The 22432-nt window shown below is 51.2% G+C and overlaps 1 protein-coding gene across 2 annotated transcripts in view; it reads right to left on the bottom strand.

Moving 5' to 3' along the window:
- Positions 1 to 214: 214 nt before the first annotated feature.
- AKAP1 (A-kinase anchoring protein 1) overlaps positions 215 to 22432 on the bottom strand; it is a 36480-nt gene continuing 14262 nt past the window's right edge. For both annotated transcript variants that reach the window (XM_059147794.1, XM_059147795.1), the window contains exons 2-11: positions 15440 to 17051; positions 12804 to 12937; positions 11089 to 11215; positions 10377 to 10504; positions 8384 to 8561; positions 6835 to 6985; positions 6329 to 6396; positions 4975 to 5048; positions 4688 to 4750; positions 215 to 4111 (exon numbers count right to left, since the gene is read on the bottom strand). In XM_059147794.1, coding sequence (XP_059003777.1) covers positions 4037 to 4111; positions 4688 to 4750; positions 4975 to 5048; positions 6329 to 6396; positions 6835 to 6985; positions 8384 to 8561; positions 10377 to 10504; positions 11089 to 11215; positions 12804 to 12937; positions 15440 to 17027 — 2586 coding nt within the window. In that variant the 5' untranslated portion in view covers positions 17028 to 17051 and the 3' untranslated portion in view covers positions 215 to 4036. The remainder of the gene's footprint in view (positions 4112 to 4687; positions 4751 to 4974; positions 5049 to 6328; positions 6397 to 6834; positions 6986 to 8383; positions 8562 to 10376; positions 10505 to 11088; positions 11216 to 12803; positions 12938 to 15439; positions 17052 to 22432) is intronic.

Here is a 22432-nt window from a genome sequence, read left to right as displayed (position 1 = left end):
GTAGCAAAGATACCTCACATTGAGGAGAAAATATCACCCATGAGCTTTTTCAAACTAAACAATGTAACAGCATCTTTCAGAAGTTTCCACTTAAGAACAGGAAAACCAGAATCTTTTAATGCATTTTTCCTGGGAACAGACAGAAAGTATAGACAAGAAAGAAAAAAAAAAAAAAAAGTGGAGGGAGAGGTAAGAAAGAAAAACTAGATATGAATAATTTACAAACTCAATTTAATATATTACATCAAACTTTATAACAAGTCAACAACATGCATTATTTTTTCCAAATGTTGGTAAAACATTCACCATGATTCTCTCTCAAAAAAATCATGCTAAAGGTCATCTGGAAAAGTAAATGTGCAAAAGAACCTAGAGCTTTCTGAGTAAGGACAAACATCAACATAAGGCTGTCAATATTGGTGTGATGCTGATCAGTGGGACAGTCTGGCACCCAACAAGGCAGCCACCTGTGGCTGAGCACCTGAGCCGTGATTAAGCAGAAAAGACAGGCTGAAAATATAAAATATACACACAGGATTCCCCCAGACTCAGTATGAAAATACTATAAAATCTCATTGATATTTTCAGTATGCATTACATATTGAAATGTTGGATTAAACAAACTATTTAAACTAGTCTCACCCAGTTTTCTCTTATTGAGGCTCCTAGAGAAAAATTTAAAAATTACACGTGTGGCTCCCATGTTTCTACTGGACTGTGCTGGTCTAGAAACAATCCAGATGTTCTCTTTTCTGTCTACATCCCTGATGACCCTTCCCAGCGGAGGTTTTGTTTCCTTTTTAGATCAGCAAGGACCAAAAATGTTCACTCTGGCTGAGATGCTACATGTTCTTCCTGGCTTCGTTTACATTTCTCGAATTTTAATCTCCTATAAGCAAAATGATCACATTCTGCCATGGTGTTTTTCCCATTCTCAGTTACGAGACTGTTTTGTGGGGTGATGACTTCAGGACTATAGCCTTTACTTGGGGATGCAGAATGAAGCGTGATCAGTTCTCACAATCCTTCAGAGGAGCTGTGGTGGAGACCTGCCTTGGGACAGTGGGCTGGCTTTCAAGTGCAGTGCTCAACTGCAGTGTTCACCTGTAAACCACTTTGTAAGTCACCATCTATTTCCAAGGTCAGTCCCTGCCTCCCTGGGGTGTCTTGAGGACCAAATTTATCTCTTCCAAATGAGCACCTTTGTCCATCACTCCAGCTACTCATCTTGATTTATCTTAAGCTGGAGGTGGTTAAGAGGTATGTGCAAGGCTGTGTTGGGCTTAGCAGGAACACGGGCCCCAGCATCCATGTTGACACCCCACCGGGAGCAGCCACACCTGGCAGGGCCCTGAGCACTGGGGGGGGGGGGGGGGGGGGGGGGGAGAATGGTTGAAATAAATACCTGTAGTGAGAACAGGCTGGAAGCTCTAGGCTCCCGCACCCAGCACTCCACCTGGCTCCACCATACCCTCAGGCAGGTGACCAGCACCCCTCCAGCACCATGAGTTTTCAAAGCCATGCTTAAGCCATCCCTGGATGGCCCAGCTAACTCAGAGCAGGTGTCTAAAATATACTGGTCCAGAGGACTGATGTCCACAGTCGGGGAGTGAGGGCCTCCATAAATCTACCCCTCTGTAAGAGCAACAAGATTACCAGCAAAATGGTCAAAACCAACTTTTTCTGAACCCTGTATAATGTGAGAAGGGTTAATTCAGAGTATGTGACCTTCACCAACCTCTAAAGTCACTTTACTCCCGTATACCAAAGCCTCCATAAATGGACTCACCCCTGAAAGCTAGGACTATTAAGTTCCACAATAGCCCACCTCCTCATCTCCACTGCCCATCTCCCCCAGTCCTGGAGGCCTTGTCCAAGGGATCCTGACCCATCAACTTGTCACCCCAAGAGCTGTTCCACGGAACAGCATCTTATCTGGACTACCCTGACTTGGGTCTTGGCTTGTCCTCTATCCTGTCCCCCACCAGTCACCAGATTCTGTAGGTCCCTCTCAATAGCTCCCAAAGGCCAACTCTGAACACCAGGCTCTGCTACTCTCCCCACACAAGCTTGAGGGCTCCCATATACCCTTGTCTGCTCCAGGGATACAGAGCTGAACAGAAAAAGCTTGGGTGTAACCCAAGCTGGCCAATGTCACAGCCAATTACTGCTGGGACTTAGGATGACCTCCAGCTACAACTGCATGAGAGCTTGCCCAGGGCCAAGCTCTGTACAAGCACGGGACACTCCCATGATTTTGCTTCATTGCTTTGAGGTTGGTCCCATGAACTGATCCTAGAGATGAGAGAAACAGGCCGTTAACCACTTGTTACCCATGGCCGGGGAGGGTAGTTGCAGCTCTGTGGGGCAGCCTCCACCTTTAAGAAACCCCTTTTGGGGGGGTGGGGGTGGGGAGCGCCAAGACACAGGCCAACAGGCCCAAGCCTGCCTTTGCCCTAAAGAGGAGAGGCTGTTAAATCAAAACTTCATTCTGGAGCGCCTGGGTGGCTCAGTCAGTCAAGCATCAGACCCTTGATTTCCACTCAGGTCATGATCTCAGGGTCGTGAGATCAAGCCCCATGCTGGGCTCCGTGCTCAGGAGGGTGTCTACTTGATTCTCTCTCTCCCTCTTCCTCTGCCCCTCCCTCCTGTACGCATACTCTCTGTAAAATAAATCCTTAAAAACTCAAAACTTCATTCTGTTCTCCCCATGCAGGTGTAAATTGTTCCTACACCAAAAGAGAGGACAGAACTTCAAAGATCTCTTGAGACAGCCCAAAGAATTATGGAAGCCAGTGCTTTAAACTCAGGCCTGGCTTTCTGAGACTCTCACTAGGGGAAGCCAGAGAGTCCTGTGGCTGCCACCTTGTGGGGCAAGGAGAGGGAGGAAAAAAAAAAAAAAAAAAAAAAAAGGAAATTTCTGGCTAATTGGTCTTCCCAGAGCCCTAGGGCTTCTTTAGAAGGGCCCCTCCAGCCCACCACACTCACCACCACCACCTCACTCCCCACCCCAACCCTCTCACCCTGGAAGAAAGGGACTCAAAGGTACAGTGCATACAATTCAAGATTTATATAAGTTACTTTCTTATGTCGGCACAATGCTGAAGCCAGTCTATAAAAAGAATCAAACACACCACAGGAAGGTAATTCAAATGAGTTGGTTTTTTTTTTTTTAACAAATTTTTACAGGAAAAAAAAAAATCCCCGCTCACAATCTATCCCCTACAGTCACCTTGTCCAGTATGCAGGAAGCCACAGGAGGAACCTGCAGGGACAGCTGCTCTGCTCACAGATGATGTGGGGTGTGGAAAAAATCTTGAGTTCCCTTTGTTCTCCAGTGTATCTTATACAAAATATTACATTTTTTTAAACATGTATTTACAGAGTTTGCACAAATAGAAAATGGTTACAAATTACAACCAGGCTTGGCAAGATAACATTCCCCTCCACCACCGACCAAGGCAGGAGGTCTGACTGCTTCATATTTACATATGCATTAAAAAGTCTGCCTTCCTAGAGACCTAGATGAAGTTTATAAAAACTGGTTAAATATCATAAATTCATTGACATAAGCTGTACAAGTAATCAATACCAATTAGTGATTTCATGTCTTGCTCCCTGAAGAAAGATTTTGAAAGAAAAGAAACCCTCCCAGGCAACACATCCCTTGGCCCGTCTGCTGCGGTTGGTCTGGTTCTGAGTGAGGGGAGGAGGTGGGAAGGAAGAAGGGAACGGAGGTGGCAGAGGACAACCTGGTTGAGACCGTTTTACTCTCATTTTTTCTTTTTTTTTAAAGGCTTGGAACCAGGCTAAACTGACTGGCTTGTTCAACACCATCTTATGGCTTTTGAAAGAACCCATGGTTCCTTCCTTGTCTCAGAGACAAAACTTCTCAACATGACTACAGTGTGGGGAAAAAAAGACAACTTTCTGGGGAAGACAACGTTTGTTATTCTGATGTAATGTCTTTGCCTCAGCGCCAAGCCCAATTTCAACAGTGCAAAAAGACTCCAGAAGCGTCTGTCAGGGACGGGGGTCAGAGGCTCGCGTAGTAGCTGTCTACCCATTGAGCAAGTCCTCGCTCCACCAGCGACCGGTTTATCAACACCGCCTGGAAAACAAAGTTCCCTTGAAAGCTCGGCCCACTGCACCTCAGGGCCAGCAGTCAAGGCCATCGAGGGTCCTCCCGCTCCAGGTCCCAGAAGACCACAGCAAGCTACGAGTACCAGAAGATTGTGGTGGGGATGGGGGACAGGACTCTTCTAGGCGAACAGGGGTATTTATGGAACATTCTGTTGGCATGAGGGCAGGCTTTTCAGTACACTAGAGAAATCTAAGCATGAGCACCATGAAATGGGGTGGGAAAACCCACTGGACACAGGGTCCAGAAAGGTTCTAGGTCCCGGAAGGACCACTGACACTTTGTTGTGGGGTCTATTCTGTATACTGGGGCATGTTTAGCAGCACCACCCTGCCTCTAACTACCAGACACTGTTAGCATCACCACCCCCAAATGAGGCAACCTAAAACATCTCCGGACATTGCTAAATGTCCCCGGGTGGGGGGCAGTGGGGTCCACTGGTTAGTTATAAGCCCTGATTAGCTCAAGAGGAGATAGTGGCAGAATCAGCTCTAAATCCATCCATGACTGCTGGCCAATAAATTACAAGAAAAGCATAGAACTTACTTCATTTCCAACCACACTCCATAGCTGAATTAGAGGAAGGCCAGTCGGGCTGTAACTTGTCACCTAGAAACAGAACAGAAGAAAGCAAGCATGTTACAAAGCTACCCCATGCACCCTTCATTAAAGACTGCTGACCAAACCAGGGCCCAAGCCACAAAGGAGAAAGGAATTCAAAGGTCAAAGAATCCAAAATCCTTGATAACAGAGGCCGTGGGAGGCATAGCACAAAAGCCAGCAGGAGGCTCGTCAGACAGACCCTGTCCAGCCTGTCTGCCCCCCCCACACACCTGAGCCAGCAGCGCAGTATTTCCGGTCATCTCGCTCATGGCTGCATCTGCTTCAGGGGAAAAGTGGTCATCATCTTTAAAAGGAAAAAGAAAAGCAGCATTTAGGCTTTCACGGAGGCAAAGCACCCTTGTCACTCACACAGTTTCCAGGTGTTTCCAGAAGCCTTGGATGCTGCCAGGGCCCGGGGAACTTCGTCTGGAAGAACCACCTATGGCAGGAACAGAAGCCAAGCCTCCATAGGGCTCCAAGCGGACACACTCATGGGGGCCCTGCTACAGGCTACCTGCTGGGGGACACGAGCAAAGGAATGGAAACTCTGCCTTCAAGGGGAACACAGTCACTGCCACCATCTAATTTGGGTGCTGACCAGGACGAACCTTCCTCGCGTGAGGCAGTGACACCTGGCAAAGGTGGGGCCACAGAGCACAGAATAGGCAGCCCCCCACTGGTGGGCAGGGCACGGGGGCAGCACTCTCCGTCTGCTTACGCAGCTACGCACAAGCGCACAGCTGAGGCAAGAGGCAGCAAGGATGGAGAGGCCGGGTCAGGGAGGTCTGCGTAAGGCCTGATGGAGGAGGGACCCCTTGGCTGGGCTTGGACAGACTGCAGAGATGAGCAATAAAGGAAAACAGGAGGAGGCTGCCAGGACCTCAGTGAGCCTGCAGGGCCCCCAGTGTACTTTCTGTACATGGACCAGAACAATAAGAGCAGAGTGGGGCACAGCTGGACTATCACCTACAAATACAAAACTCCCTGTTGTCGGCAGCTGCAACTTGACCACCGTCCACATCCCAGTTCCTGGGTTTATGGGATTTCCTCGGCCTCCCTGAAGGACAGATACTATCCCGTTTTCAAGAGGGTTTAAAACACTAGCAAGGCTAACTTAACATGCCCCGGATCACTCTGTCAGTACCCTTCTGTCTGGGGACAGGGTCAGTCTAGGATACCACACAGGTGTGTCAGCACAGTCCCCATGGTGCCCGGGAGCTGAGGCCCAGCTGAGCAGTGCAGCATGCCTCCACACCTACCCCTCGACCACAGATGCTGGACCCTAGGTCCCAACCATGTTCCACAAAGTGCCCGAGTTAGAAACCTCTCAAAGTTGATGGCCTGGGTAAAGTCTGGAACAGTGGTCCTGAAAGGGTGGTTCATGGGCCAGCGGCACTGGCATCAACTGAGTACTGGCCAGAAAGGCACGTCCTCGGGCCTCGGCGCTGAACGGTCAAATCAGAAATTCTGACAGAGGCAGCAAGCTGTATTAGCCTAAGTCCTCCGGGCACAAAAGAAGGTTCTCAAAGAGAAAGACCTACTCTCAACCACGGTTCCCACCATGTCAGAGGCCCCATCTGTTACCTGACAAGGGCATCACGCTGTCCAGAAGGACCTCTGCTCCCTGGAACGGCAGAGTCACAAAGTCAGATCTAGAAAGGCAAGGAAGGAACAGTTTATGAACTTGAAGGCTGATTCCATTTTAGGCCAATATTTACCTGGTGCTTTAACACTGAGTCCTCACCAAACCCAAGATGAAGCCAAGCAGAGGCATACAGGACGGGCAGCAGGCCGCAGCTTCCAGCATGCCCGATTGCAGGCTGACTTCAGAGGGGTTCCTGGCATCAAGTTCCCAGAGAGAAGCCTACCCCACTTCTGCCCAAGGATACTCGAGGGACCTCTGCCACAAGACCAGCCCTTCTAGCAGAGGCAAGCAATGCAGCCTGTCTCTATCAGGCTCTGCCAAACCAGAATAGGCAGCCGAAAGAGTCAACCCATGTCCCAGGCTTGGTAGAACTAAGCCAGCTCTGCAGAAATCCCACACCCCCTGACACACACAGAGAGTGCATGTCTGAGGAGTGTTGACCCACCGGATCTGCCGGAGCACGTCCACTTTCACTCTCTTATATCCACCGTAGTCCACATAGCGGATCTCCACTTCATTGCTTTCCTCATAAGAGGCCACCACTTGGGCTCGCCACCAGGCACCGTCCACGCCGGGGGCAGCGCAGATGACCGTTACTGCAGGTCAGGAAGAGAGCATATGGGCATAGGTCAGGGCACCAAGGGTCACCCCAGTCGATGCTACCCACATCCCCATGCTACTTCTCAGAGGCCTGTGCTTCCACAGGGCCAGGAGTCTCCAGAGCTTCCATGGAGCCTGAGACTGGCCAAGGGAAGGACCTGGACACGGGAAATCTGGCCTCCCATGTATGCCACCCAAAAAGCTCTCCAGACCAAAAAGCAGTCTTCCAAATCTATTTACTCTGAAACTTACTAAAACCTGAGAGGGACAAGGATTGACCAGAAGGAGCCCATCTAAAACTCAGGGAATGGGATGTTTATTCTTAAAGTTCCAGAAAAAAAATCAAGAACCTCCGAGTACGGCAGATCTTGTCGACCTGGTACCTAGAGCCTGTTCTGGCCTATGCCAACTCAGAAGTTGATCAGAAGAAGATCCCCAGGCTTAAGCCCCCCTCTTCTAGCCTTTGCTTCAGGAAGGCACCAAGAGCACAGCTGTCCCAGGCAGCCAAGGCCAGGGAGCAAGTGCGCCAGCAGTCACCAACACCCCCATGGCAGCCGGGACAGGACAGATGGAACTCTGGGGTGAGGGCCTGCTCACACAGCTAACCATACTATGTCCTCACTTTGACCCTTACAGGGAGCCCCTGGCATAGTCACCTTTTAAACCCCAGTTCAGTCTTCACTGGTGAATTGAAGTAACATTAAGAGACTCTGATGATAATTAAATCCTTATTTCTAATACAGGTATCTTCAAAGATTTCCCTAAAGCCTTAAAACCATCAGGGTGCTCCAGGTTAGAAGCCCCTGCTGGGGTGGATGAAGAGATGTTGGGACATTAGATTCCTGCCAACAAGGCAATAAGTTAAGAGTGACAAAGCACAGACCTAGGAGCACAACTGAGTTTAGATCCCCGTTCCTGCTCAGGGATCACCTGGGCCAGCCACCAGACTTGAGGGCCCATTTTCTCATCTGTCACATGGAGGTGAGACACACCACAGCAGGAGTCTATGGCTCGTCAAGGAGCTTCTTTGAGAACCATCATCTGGATCAGGCACTTTACATATAACACACATACAATCCAACCCTGACTCCTGAAACAAGAGGGCACCGCCCCACTCAACAGATAGATGGCAGAGCTGAGATCTGAGCTCATGTGTCAAAAATCTACTTTAACCCCATGGGACTCTGTCAGCCAGTGGGAAGACCATTTCCATTGGGACAGCCGGGAAACTCAGCCCAGAGTAACTCCACGCTGACAGCAAGAACTCAGGGATGCTGCTCCAATGAAGGATCTTGGGACAGCCTCCTCCTAGGTCAAAACCAAGGGCAGCACAGGCCACCCCCAAAAGCCTGACTGAGCCCAGGGCTCCCCACTGACCTGTGGGCAGCACTTACCTTCCACGGGGGTGGGCAAGGTGGGGATCCCGGGCTGAGAGTAACACAGGCACATCTGCTGGTCCAGACTGCGCAGCGCGTGGAAGGTAGGGTGCGTGTGCTGCTGCACGAACAAGTGCCCAGCGTTGACCTGGTTGACCACGATCACTTCCACAGTGACACCGTCAGGCAACATGAGCTGTCAGGAAGGGAAGGGGCAAAAGGCACTGCAGTAATCCTTCTCTTCTCATGTCTGACATAAGCCCTGAGGCCTCCAGGCAAGCCTCTAAGTTGGCATATCTTTGGAAAGGGCATGGCAGCCCAAAGCAATATGGCACCCAAATGGAGGAAGCCCAAGTACAACGACCTCAGCCATGCAAGTGTGGAACCTGCGGCCCTTCTCCTGCAATGCTAAGAATCACCTCTAGAGGAGGCCTCTTTGCAGGGCAGGGAGGAGCCAGCTGTGGATGCCCTGGAGGGGCCTGGGCAAAGGCCTCTCCTGAGGCCAAGGAATGAGGGGCCATGGAGAACAAGGCACCAGAGAGTAAGAGGTAGGCAGGCCCCAGGTCCATAGCCAGCAACCTGGGCCCTGCAGCTGACCCCAGGAGCTCCAAGTCCCACAGGGTTCCTCTACTCTGCTTTCCTGCCAGCAAGAAACCAACAGTCTGAGTCATCCTGTCTCCTCCTTTCTGCCCTCCACAGACAACCTCCCAGCTCACCCCCACTCTGGGATGTGGAATGTGGGTTGCTCAGTGGTCAGGTCCCATATTAATACCCTAGCAGAGGCCAAGACTGCTCTCAAAAGTGACGTGACCCTAGACACTCGTTTTCCTGATGCCAAGTTACAGGCAACAACTAGGTGCCCTCGACAGGAGGATATAGAGGCCACGTTCCAGTCATGTGGCCAGGTCTCTGACTAAGAGTCCTGACCTCCCTCCGTTCCCCATGCAGCTAGTTGAAAGGCAGCTGCGACCTCCTCTCCAGTTCCACCAAGCCACACAGAGAACCAGGGAAGGAAGCCATCCACCTGCTCAATTATTTACAATTAAAGAGCGTGGCTGGTCCAAGCCTTCTGGGGAGAAAATGCTAGAATTCATTAGTAAAGCATGGAATGGGCTTCAGGCCACTCCCCAATATCCAGAGGAAAGTAACAGGACACCCACCCCTCCCCCAATAGCACAAACTCTTTGAAGGGGGCAAGATACAGAACCAAGAAGTCAACCCTCCCAAACCAACCCCAGGGAGACAGTTCTCCGGAAGCAGTACGTCCGACCCATGTGTGAAGTGCCGTCATCTTATCTGGCCTACAGAGCCCTACAATTCTTCTCCCGGGAAGAGGCGGCTCAAGCAGAGCTGTGGGCATGCTGCGGGATCCTGAGGGACAGGCCCCAGAAAGCCCACAGACCCCAGCACACAGGGGCGTCAACATGTTAGCTTTCCCTCCAAAGAGCCACCTGGCTGCCTGGGGCCGGGTGGGGAGAATTTCTTCTCCTTTATAGTCCAGGTACCTCCTGTGAGAAGGAAGGGGTAGGGATTCCTTCACCAGGGCCACCACTAGACTAGAACTAGGAGCAATGAACACAAGGACCCACTCCAAGCCCATCCAAACACACAAGGGTGGGTCCCACCCAGGCCTCCGAGGTGTTAGTCTGGGACTCTGAACACATCACCAAGCCAGTCTGGGTGCACCCAGTCTCCTGTATAGACTATACTCCTTTCTAGGCAAATGCCTTGAAGACACAAAAGGTGCCAGGGCAGGAGAGTCCAAGAATGGCTCTTCCAATTGGGGACAGAGACACATCTGGCTTTGAACCAGCACTTCAGCCCCAAAGCCCAGCCACAGAGAGCACAGGCTAGAAGCAGAACCAAACTGACCAGAGGCCAGCGGTGAAAGGTCACAGGCATCAATGAACTCTGGCCTTCTCGGCCCAGTGTTGGGAGTTTCTTATCTGAGGCAGGTTGGAGTGAAAGGGAGACAAGAAGGTCTTGTCTGGTCCCCTAGGCGCACGCTCACCCAGGAAGTCATTGGAAGAGAAGGCAGTGCCAGTGACGGCAGTGGAGGAGCGTAGATATTGGTGAGATTCAGTTCTTTGAACTTCTTCCCAATTAAGTTCAGCGCCTTGTCTACATGATGCTGAGAACCTGAACGGGGGCAGAGGCAGGAGAGTCACAGTGGGTGTGATGAACAGCAAACCAAACTCACATACATATCCCCACCCCACAGTTTTCCTAGAGTTAAGGTATATCTTTAAGGTGCCAAAAAGCCAAGTTTCGCCTTAAGAAGAAAGGCATCTAATGAGGTCTGAAACCCACTGACCTTTCAAATGGTACCTCTCTGCTGCCGTGTCCATCCTCTGAACGCAACAGAAGGCTAGCTGATGGGAAAGACCTGCCCTCACCAACCAAAGGGGATCACCTTCTTCTCTGACGGGATGCAGCAGCAGGCACCATAAACCCCGACCACCCCACCTGCCCGTCTGAGTGCTCACACCTCTCCCGGCCAGAAGATCTGGGGGAGGGAGCCGAGGCTCCTTCAGGTAGCTGAACTGGAGAGGAGGGCTGAAGAAGACCCCCCTATCCCAGGCTCCCTTCACCTGGGAATAAGCACAGTTGTCTATTCAGAGATGTGGATTTCAAAAAGGGGACTTTTAGTTCCAATAATTAGGACTCAAATGCTTTACATTTCAGGCAAGACCATGAAACCCAGGCCAGCAGCTGTCACTGACCTTCTATGTGACAAATCTGGATGTTCTGGGTGTAAGGCAGGGTTGAGATGTAGATCTTGGCACCAGACGTTTGCTTCAGAAAACTCACATACCGCCCCTGCTTGCCAATTAGCCGACCAACTAAGTGCTGAGAGAGAAAGAGACACAATTGGGGGTGTTAATGGGAAACCAATTCCCTACGTTCCCAAAGACTACCTTTGTTTTACACAAGGCCAAGCTCAAACATATCATTAACTATGAACATGCCAGCACTCATCTGCCACTGTTCTGAGCGCTTAGCTCTGAAACAGATACCTTTATCACCACTTCACAGATGAGGTTAACGAGCTCAAGGAGACGAAGGAACGCACCCAACATGACACAGCTACCAAGTGCTGAACTACACAGTCTAGCTCCCAGACTCAGCAGTTCCCTTTTCTTCCCCACCAACTTGGCCTACACCCAGAGAACTGCAAAGCCAGCATCTTCTCCTCCCAAATCTACACTAGGAGAGGTTTTACCAGCACAAGGGTGGGTTTACGACTTCTCTGACCTCTTCAAGTCTATCCACACTCGAAGATAGAGAGGCTCCATTTGAAAATAAAAGTTGAAGAAAGAACCTCTGGGCTTCTGCTGCCGACTGATAGTAGCCCGGGGCCTTCAGAGCACGAGGCTTCCAGAAGTGCCCGGCGTGCCAAGAGCTCAAGGCAGACAGAAGCAGCCCAACTTAGCCATGATGTAAGTAAGACAAGCTCTGAGACAATCCCAAATGACCCCACCCCAGCAGAGCTACCAGGGACATAGCTGCTTGGTACACAGAGCTGTCTGCCCATGCCCTTTGCAATGACTAAAGGGGAAGAGGGCATGATGGCTCTCGGGGTCACAGGGGGAGAAAACACCAAGGGAGCCAGCACCCCGGGGTCAAAGCAGCCTACCTAACCCAGGGTTCACAGCAAGCCAAGTCTCCACGGCAGCAGGGAGCTAGTGCCCAGGAGAATTCAGTTTGCCAATTATTTCTGAGCCCCGGTGATAAACATCAAGATCAAGCCAATAAAATTGTTAAGTTACAACAGTAAGAAGCTCGAAACTACCTCAGTACCCTGGATTTGAGGACTGGTGAGGTAAACTGACATTCATACAATGAATAATGCAGTTAAAATCATATTTTCAAAGAATAACACAGGAAAATTAAATTGTTAAATATTTAAAAGCATTAATTAGAGCACCATCATCTCAGTTTTGTTTAAAAACCACAGGGTGCAAGACGAGAAGGAAACACACATCTTCACAGTCACTCCTGGGGGTGAGATTAGAGCAGCTTGTTATTTTCTTCCTACATGCCTATACTTTTCAAGCTCTCTGAAATATGGATTTATGCTGTGCTCAATTATCAAATATACTTTGCGTTGGGGAGCTCTGAGCAGGCACAGCAAAGGGACTCTGGGCTGGCCCACGTCCTCAGCCTGGTTTTTGGTAGCATCTCCAAACAGATCGGAGCTCCAGCAAACCCAAGGAAGCCCAGGGGAAGAGTGAGTAGCCTGCGAGTTTTAAAGGAGATGAGAACAGGAACAGGTCCCTCCCTTCACATCACAGGAAGCTCTCAGGCCCTAGCTGAATGTGGGCCTCCTCTTCCCTCCAGCCCCTGGCTCACTCGGGGGCTGCTTTGGGTTTACTATCCCTCCCCACTCAGCCCGATGACCCTGGGCCTGAGGCACCGTGGACCTTGCAGCCCTTACCTTGGGCACCTCGATCTCCCAGATGATGAGGTCCACCTTCTTAGGACTGGAGCCCACTTGGGCATTCTGGAAACTATCAGTCTTCCTGGGCCCACAGCAGCCATCCACTGAGTCCATGCTGTTCCCGTCCGAGCCTGCAGAGGAGGAAGCAGCATGCACAGACATACAGACGCCAGCTAAGAGCCGTCAGTAACACAGAACTTCCAAATCCACATTCCCAGGAGGCCCCCACCCCACACCCCCTCCTCTAGCTTGGCAGGTGACTGTCAACCCGAAGTCTAGAAGGCTTATTAGAACAACCCCAATGAAAGGAGGACTGGGGGTGTAGATACACCTAATTTTAGCCTGTCACTCACAGCCCCACTTGCTGAACTGGCAGCCACACCCAGTCACAGCTGCCGGAGCAGAGACAAGTGGTGAGCTGGGAAGGGGGGGTCCATAGGGTGGGGGAGCAGGCCAACAGGTCCACATGGTCCCCCGAGCCAGCTATCAGGGCTGGCCTCCACAGAGACCAGCCAGTCACAACGAGCCCACACCCTTCAACTGCGCCAGCCTCTCGGACCAGGGGACTCTAGTCCCCCACGGCGCCCAGCGTGGGCTCATGGGCTGTGAACTTCAGTCAAGCAGAGCTAGAAGAGTTCTTCCTTGATGGCTCGTCTAAGGGCCCCATTCTTATCCTGCCCGGAGCCCTACTGGGAGTAAATGAAGGAGGCCCCCCTCTTCCTCTGTGGAGGCCTGACTTGTATACCTCTGCATACTCTTCGGGGCTCATGGTGGGTCTTTACCCCCCTGGTCAAAAGACTCAAGTTCATGCCCCAGACGACAGGGCAGGAAGCAGGACCCTGGCATTGATGTGGTCTGCTCCACTCCCAAGGGGCTATCCCGGAAAAACACAGGTTACAGACCAGCTCAAGAGGAAGGATTCTGGCTTAAACATGGGACAACTTAACTGCCAGAAATAGATTGCTCCTGAGATTCTACTAATTAGGTTATTATCCACATGGTTTCTCCAAACTCTGGACATAATCCTTTGCCAAGCCACACATGTTGTCTGGATGCAGAGTAAGACTAAAAAGAGATTCTGTCCCCAGCTAAGGATAAGTCACCTTCGAAATGGCCTTGTCCCTCAACATCAGGGGCCCCTGCCTCCCCTGGATAGGACTGTCCGATATGGGTCACCCCAGGGATACCCAGAAGTGGCTTAGACTCCAGCAGGCTGTGCGCTCAGGCCAGCCTCCTCAGTCGGCAGTCCCCAAGCTCCTAGGTTCCAACTTCCTCACCCACAGGTAGGGCTATGCACGCTCGGGTGCAGATGCGGGGGAGGCGGGAGCCTGTGCTTTGCACGAGTGCCGAGTGATTGGCACTGGCAGCCCCTGGTCTGTGGTCCCTATACCTCCCGGCCACCAGCCTGCTCTCCCTCGAGGCCTCAACTCCAGGCCCTCGCCACACCTGAGCAGCTGCCATGCTGCATCTGCCGGTGGCAGGACATGGCTAATGGGCTTAACTCAGCAGAGGGCCAGCGGATAAAGGGAAACTCCATTCTTAGAAAAATTTTTGTTTACTCATGTTAAGATCTTTAAACAACAACATTCTAACATCCCTGAAATCTGGATGCATCTTTGAGTCTCTGGCCTTCTATGATCATGATCACAATGATGAGTTTTCTTTCCTTTAGAGGTACAGGAATCAACAGCCATCTCAGAGATGACAAAATACAGTGTGGGGTACACACCAGATGTGGCTGGAAGGAGTCAAATTCCCACAAAAGACTCCCAACCCTTAGACGAGCCTCCTTGAGTGGAGGCAGTAGGGAGTGGCTCCTGGACAAGCAAGGCAGAGACCCCCACGGGGAATTCACAGCCCCTTTGTAGGAGATAACTGAAAATACCCCAGGGTAGCTGCAAAACCAGGGTCAGGAGCTGCTGACCTGTAAGTGAGCGGTCTGAACTGCCTATGTTGGGGTCAGCACTCGAAACCCCAGTGGACACTTCGTGACCAAAGCGCCCCTCTTTCCCGGGGACGGAACTGCAGCTGCACAGAAAGTAAATGGCGGAGGCTCTCTGCGGAGGAATAGTGGCGACAACAAGGCAGGAGAGCGAGAGCCTCCCTCAAGTGTCAAGGCTGTGGCCGCTCTCTGGGCACTTACCCGGTAAGAGCTTCTGGAGAAGGAAGGCAGGTGAAGACATGGGAACAAGCACATGATTAAAAGGAAATAAACCATTGAAAAAAAGTTCACACCCATTCTTGGTACTTGGGAATTAAAGCTAAGGAGGCCTCTCCGTTATAAAAACCTTTAAGAGGTTAGGGTTAAGAGAGGAAAAGAGGCAGGTGGAGGTTAACCACCAAACCCAACACGGAGCTGGCTCCTTTGGGAGGACTGAGGATGGTCCCCGGCTGCCGAACCAAGTTACAGCTCCTGTGGCTTTGGGGGGTTCAGGAGAGCCTAACTTCTCAGTTACCCACCAGTGCTACGCTGGGCCCCGATTTTCTGCAGGCCCACAGGGACACGGAGTTGAAGAGCATTACTACTGCACAAGTAGCAGAGGGACAGGCAGACTGGCAGCCTTTGCCTATGAACAAAGGAGAACCGCCCCCCACTCCTTCCTCTAAGAGAGGACCATCCAACACCCTCCTACCTCCCGAATGATCTGCTTCTGCATCCACGGTCCATCCATCCTCATTCCCCAAGTCTGAGAGCTCCCCTTTCAGCACCCCATTGCTGAAGGGCACAGTACTTTCTGGCAGCGGCGGGGAGATGGCCTTGCTCCTGGGGCTTGAGTTGGTGTCTGTACACAAGTCTTCAAGCCCTGAAGTGCTGGTGGAATCCGAGCACTGCTCCGAGGCCACTGAAGGGACATCCTGGCCACTGTCAGAAGTGCAGGGGACACAGGGGACACACCCGGCATTTTGCACCAGGACACTGGCTTCATCAGGTGACTCTCCCTGGGGGACGGCTGGCAGAGGGCAGGGGGCCAGGGATATGTGGTGTGCGGAGTTCTTTGGCTTCCTGTCCTTGGTGGGACTGGACAAAGGGCTGCTCAGGCAGCTCTTATAGGTCTTTGGTGGTGGCAGGTCCTCTGTGGGCAGGCCTGGCAAGGGGAGGGTGGCGTCTGCACCAGAGGCCGCCTCCGGCTCCACGGTGGCAGGAGCGGGCTCCCGGGCATCTTGCCCCGGAGAAGATTTCTGGCAGACTGGCCCAGAGCTCTCTTCCTTCTGCCCTTGGAGCTGACCAGCTGAAGCCTGATACACCCGATCTGTGATCCTCCCCACGGTGGTGGCCAGCACCTCTTCAGTTGCCTCCAAGATCACTCTGGAGATGATCTGGTAGGCAGCCTGCTCGATCTTCTCGTTTTGCTCCACGGCCTCCTCCTTGCCCGGCCCCCCGGCACCATCTGCGTCACCGGCTCGGTCGCCAACCTGGGGTGCCCGCAGCTCGTCATCCTCCATCAGCTCTGCATGAGCCGACTCGATGAGGCTGCTCAACAGCTTCCCCACAGCATCGTCCTCCGTCTGCGGCGGTCTGTCCTGCCTCTTCTCCCCAGGACTGGGCGCCTTGCAGATCTCTGAGTCGGAGTTGTGCTCCTGGTACAACACACTCTCCTCAGGCAGGCTTTCTCCAGACACTGCATCCCCAGTGCCTTCAGCCCCACCCGTCTCTCTTGGCTTTTCTTGGGGGGCTGCAGCCTGGCCCTGCCAGCCCCGCCCTCCCGTCGCACTGAACAGCGCCTCTTGCTTGCACACCTCTGTCGCCACGTGGGGGAAAGGAACATTCTTTGGGGTTGGAAGGGGACACTCTGGAGGAACGGACCCGGCTTCGTCACCCGTCAGGGCTAGTTCCACCTTTGCACTGTCATCTCTGCGTGTTCCTGGCCGCAATCTTGTATCTGTGATGTTTGGAAGGCTGCCGGAGGACTCAGACCGGCGACAGGATGCATGTGGCCGCAGCAAGGCTGGGGGCTCCGAGGGAGGCTTGCTCACAGCTGATGGCTCCTTTTCTGCAGGGGCTCCGATGCTGGGGGGCGGGGACACTACTCCAGGACAGGGGTCCTCCCGGGCACGTGGCTCTTTGATGGCACAGCCAGCCCTCCGTTCCACAGCGCCGGCCTCCACCTGTCTGTCCTGGCTGCTGACATGCTTTTTACGAGAGAAAAACCACCACCAGCCGAGGACTGCCAGCATTCCAGGCAATGCCAAGGGGAAAAGTGAACGGAACTGGATGGCCATCCTGGAGGCCTGAAGAAATTATACCTGGAGAGGAGGAAAAGAAAGGGATATTATAAGAGCCAAGTAGGGGGATCTTGATGCCACGACACAAGCAAGACAACCAGCTGCTCTCTCTCTTTCCTGCCCCTGTAAGGGGTTTCCCTGCCCCTGCTCATACCCACAGCACGGTCCACCTGAAGCAGGTGGGCAGGGAGACAAGCCCCCTTCTGCTCCCTCATCCACACACACTCCCTTCAAACAAGATGAGCCTTCTCTTGGACCCAAATCCCTTCCTTCATCACTTCTCAATGCCAAATTCCATGTTCCCCCAAGGGGATAGCGTGTTTAGTGTTTTAGATCTCTGAACTCCCAGAACACTTATCTACTCAGGTGACACTGGAGGGTTTTTTGTTTTGTTTTCTGGTTTTGTTCTGGATTTTTTTGAAAGGGAAAGAGAGGACACGGGAGAGAGAATCTCAGACTCCCTGCTGAATGCAGGGCATGACGGGATCCACTGATCTCACAACCCTGAGAGTTCATGACCTGAGCCAAAATCAAGTCAGATGCTTAACTGACTGAACCACCCAGGCACCCGGATACTGGAGTATTTTTAAGGACCCATGAAACCACACATATCTATGTCCCTCACATCGCCCACAAAATCATCAGTCAATGAAACAGTTATGCAGCAAGAAAGCCCTGGGACCAAGGATGAGTAAGATTTCCAAGGGATGAGGGGGAGGCTCCAGGGGGACAGACCAGCAAAACAGACAGTGGCATGAAGGTACAGTCATGCTTGAAGAATCAAGCTGTTTGGTGGACTCAGTGAGGGTTCTGAGGCCTCACTGTGGAGTCTGAACTTTAGCCTGTAGGCAACAGAGAAACCCTGGAGGTCTGCAAGGCACACACACCAATCTGTGTTCCCAGGTGATCCTGGGAGTAGGAGAAACAAGATACCAAGCGACAGGAACCTGGACACCTAGGTCAACTGGATCCAGGAGAGGAGAAGGCAGTAGACACATAAAGGAGATAGGAACCTCAGTTTTCTTCCTCATAAGATGGGGTCACAGCTCATAAAACATGGCTGGTACAAGGATTAATTGAGATATGTATTAAGTGCTGTGCAAAGCTGGGTTAGCTCTCTTTAGAGGTTTGTGACAGACTTATTTTAGAATGCTTATAATTCACTACCTCCCATGCCAGTAAATTTTATTCTGTCTGCAAAAATCACAAGCCTTCTTAAAACCAAAAATCCTCCACTGATATTGCAAATTATACCTTAATTTGGATTTGTGCTTTATTGTGCTTAGTTTGGATTTATGCCTCCACTGGGAACCACTGCTCTAGGACTCTGCTTCTTAAAGGGTGGTCTATGAACCAGAAGCACTGAGCATCACCTGGGAACCTGCTAGAAACAGAGCCCCAGCCCAGACCTACTAAATCACAAGATGCATTTTAATAAGACCCCCAGGGGATTCACAAACACATTACAGTTAGTGAAGAACACAGGAACCATGTTCTGCCCCAAAGTGAGGGGGCGGGGAAAGCCATAAACCTTCTTGTTAATATCTGAAAGTGAATCTTTGGGACTGAAAAATATCAAGCAGAGCTAAGCAGTGGCCAGGCTTGGAAGATCCTATCAATCCATCCAGGCAGAAAGTTCAATGACGCTCCTCACAACTTTAGATTCCAAAGAACCCCATTAGGTGTTCTCCCTTGTATCATTTAATCCTCAACCACCTGGTCTGGAATGTACTGCCATCATCAAGGTCAAAATAGCTCAGGGTCAGCAGGGCACCTGGGTGGCTTGATCGGTTAAGTGTTCCACTCAATCTCAGCTCAGGTCTCAATCTCAGGGTCCTGAGCTCAAGCTCTGAGTTGGGCTCCATGCTGGGCGTGAAGCCTGCTTAATTAAAACAAAGAAAGAAAAAGCTCAAGCAGGGCACCTGGCCAGCTCAGTCAGTGGTGCATGCGACTCTTGACCTTGAGGTCATGAGTTAGAGCCCCATGTTGGGTATAGTTATTACTCAAATAAATAAATACTTCGGGAAAAAAAAAAGCTCAAGGTCATATAGTCAAGGATTGGCAGTCGGGTTCTATTCCACGTCAAGTCTGGAACACACTAACGTGTCTGAGGAAATGAGGCAGCACATGGATTAAGGAAAGGGGGAGTTCATATTGCTCTTAAAACATTATAACTATGACCTAAAAACCGCACACCTGCCATCTTTTCTTAAAAAAAAATTCTAGGGGCGCCTGGATGGCTCAGTGGGTTAAAGCCTCTGCCTTCGGCCCAGGTCATGATCCCAGGGTCCTGGGATGGAGCCCCGCATCGGGCTCTCGGCTCAGCAGGGAGCCTGCTTCCCTTCCTCTTTCTCTGCCTGCCTCTCTGCCTACTTGTAATCTCTCCATCAAATAAATAAATAAAAATCTTTGGGGGAAAAAAAAAAGGAGAAAAAAATTCTGCATAGGCAAAGGCCTATATAAAAGTTCACTGGGGCATCATTCAAAACAAAATTCTAGAGACTCACTGCTAAATATACTGCAGAATCCATGGACATACCAGTGATAGAGAAGTAGGCTGATCTCCCATACGGATGTAGAAAAACTGCCGTGACACCAAAAACAAAAGCTGCAGACCACCATCCATGGAATGTCTACATCCACATAATCCTACTGAAAAACCGGGAAGGATACATGCCAAGCCTTCCAGTTGTAGGAGAGGAGATGGTTTTGCACACGGATCCTGTATCCTACAAACTTACTGGCCTCATTTATTAATTCCAGTAGTTTTTTTCTTATCTGCTAACCTAAGATAAAAATCTCTTCCTTTTGGGGAGAGAGATTTAAACTTCTCTCTCTCAGCAGTTCTCCAACTTAGTGGCACCTTATCATCACTTGGGAAGCTTTTAAAACCTCAAGGCCAAGGTGGCACCGAAATCAATTAAATTCATAATCTCTGAGAATGAGACCAAGGTACCGGGTTTTTTGGTTTGTTTGGCCGGGGGTGGTGGTTGTTTAATATTTTTCTATTTTTAAGTAATCTCTATACCCAACATTGGGCTTGAACTCACAACCCCAAGACCAACAGTTGCACGTGCCACTGAGCGAGCCAGCCAGGTGCCCCCAACCCAGGTGATTCCAATGTACACTCAAGTTAGAGACTCACTTTCCTGAACAAAGTGCACAGCCTCGAAGAAGTGGTAGATGACATTAGAGTATTTTCTCTGCAGTCAAGGTCTTCCACATAAAAATAAAATAAAATTCCACATAAAAACAAAATCCCCAGGAACAGAGGCTTTGGGGGAAGGGTGCGCTCAGGATAAAGCAGTATGACTGTGATGTGGCCTACTGTCAGATCAGCCCCACCCAATAGGTGAAAGGCAACAGGAAAAGTGTGGCTGGGATCTCAACTTGTGTTCTCCTCTTGCCAATTTAGATTCTGATTCCTTACTAACTAGTCAATCTCATTTCAGCAGGATTTATAGTTCTGATTCCCATGGTCTTCTACCAATTCTCTGATCTGGAGAACAAAATTCCATGGAATGGGGTAGAGAGGAAGATAAAGAATCCTAAGGTAGAACAACCTATAGAGGGCAGTCTCCGGTTTTAACAAAGGTACGAGGCCAAACTCAAATTGAGGTGTGCAAGGAGGGAGTTGCTACCCAAGATACAAATTGCCTCTCAAAACAGCTGGGAGAAGCCCCCACCCCTTTGGTACTAGAAGTTAATCCTAAGGACCCAGCAGTTGACCCTGGTTCACCTCTGGAGATCCCAGGAATGGGCTATAAATCAGAGGCCCACACTCGAGCATACCCTCCCAGCCTGGCTTTGGTCCTACACCCTAGTTGATCCACACTACAACGTACCCCCTTGCCTGCCCCCGACCCGGGTCACTGTTCCCCAGCCCCACTTCATCCCTTTTTCTCCCAGACCAGGTTCACATTGAGCACAGGACCAGTCACCTGGGGACACAACACTGCCCTGTGTCTTGGCAGGAGACCCCCACCACACACCCACCTAACCCTCCCCACCCCGGCCCACTAGTATCCCAGAGATGGAGGCTCTGAGCCCCCAAACCCACCCTCCACAGCCTTCTGCAGACAGTTAACTGCAGCTACGTGGCTAATTACAGCTCAGGAAACCATTTCAGCACCATTGCCAAGCCAGATGCCTCCTGCTGTTGTGGCATGAGGGTCCCTGAGGTTCAACACTGGTACCCTGAGGCATCACCCAACCCCAACCCAAAGAATAATGAATGCCTCACCCGGATCCCCAGTGTCCACCACTCTGCCCTCAGACTAGAGCTGGAGAGCCAGGAGACAGGACTCCTGCTCCTCCATGCAGACCTCTGGGGACAGGAACTGCCCAACTGAAGTGCTCCTGCAACTTGAGGAAAGAGGTAGGAGATCCCCAGGCAGGAGAAGGGAGGTTTTGTCTTTTTCCTTGCTACCTGGGGACTGTGGTTAGACCCACCAGTCATCTCCACCAGGAACAGGGCCAAGAGCCTATAGGATGAGCAGCTGGCCCACCTAAAGGAGCCTTGCTGGGACTCACTGAAGGCACTGCTGCCCAAAGGCGCCACTTGGGAGCACCTGATGACTGAAGCCTCCACTTCCCCCAGTCCTGAAAAGTCCCTCCCTTCTTCAGCCCTTCACTTCCAAGGCTCCTACCTTAGCCAATCTCACTTCAGTCAAAGGGATTTCTTGTGAATCCATACAGTGCCATTTTCCCTGCTTTACATGGTCTGATAGGCCTGGGCAGGTGCTGCAAGAGGCCCCAGCCCGTCCTGAATTCTCAGACACAGCCGCCTTCACCCGCGCATACACATGCAGGCCCACATGCACAGGTGTGTGCGCTTCAGCCTATCTGCCTTCTCTGGGAACAGACTCTCGAGTTGCTCTCTTTGCCCCGGTTTTTGGGTTTTTGTTTTTTGTAAAAAAACCAAACTTCAAGATATAAGTGGCATTTAACACTATTGGTCTACAAGCCTTCACACTCACAGCTAACTGAAGGCATCACCTCCCCCAGGGACTCCCCCTCCCGAGGCCTCAGACACTCTGGCAAACCAGAGAAAAGCCTTGCAGAAGGATGCAGAGCCCTGCCTGAGGGTTGGCGGGGAGGAGACGTGTCTATTTTGAATCTGTTGGGATTAAATAGCTGCCTGCTTATTTTTAGCGGGTCCATTTGCCCGGATATAGATGCATGCTGGCTGGCTGCCCAGTGGTCACACAGAGCCGAAGGCAGGCACGTGCTGTGGCCCCACAAAGCCTTAGGTTCACCTGCTCTGTCTGGGTTCTAAAAGGATTCCTTTCCTTCCTCCCAGAGGAACCTGCGGCTTCTCAGAAGAACTTACCTCTGGAGAAGTAATGGCCTCACTCCCAGCACCGATGACCAACCCAGTTACTGCAGTCTAGAGCCTTCTG

The sequence above is a fragment of the Mustela lutreola genome, chromosome 15 (genome assembly GCF_030435805.1).
Source record: "Mustela lutreola isolate mMusLut2 chromosome 15, mMusLut2.pri, whole genome shotgun sequence".
Lineage (NCBI taxonomy): Eukaryota > Metazoa > Chordata > Mammalia > Carnivora > Mustelidae > Mustela > Mustela lutreola.
The sequence above is the reverse complement of the archived record's forward strand: the minus strand, read 5'-3'. Positions and strand labels throughout refer to the sequence as shown.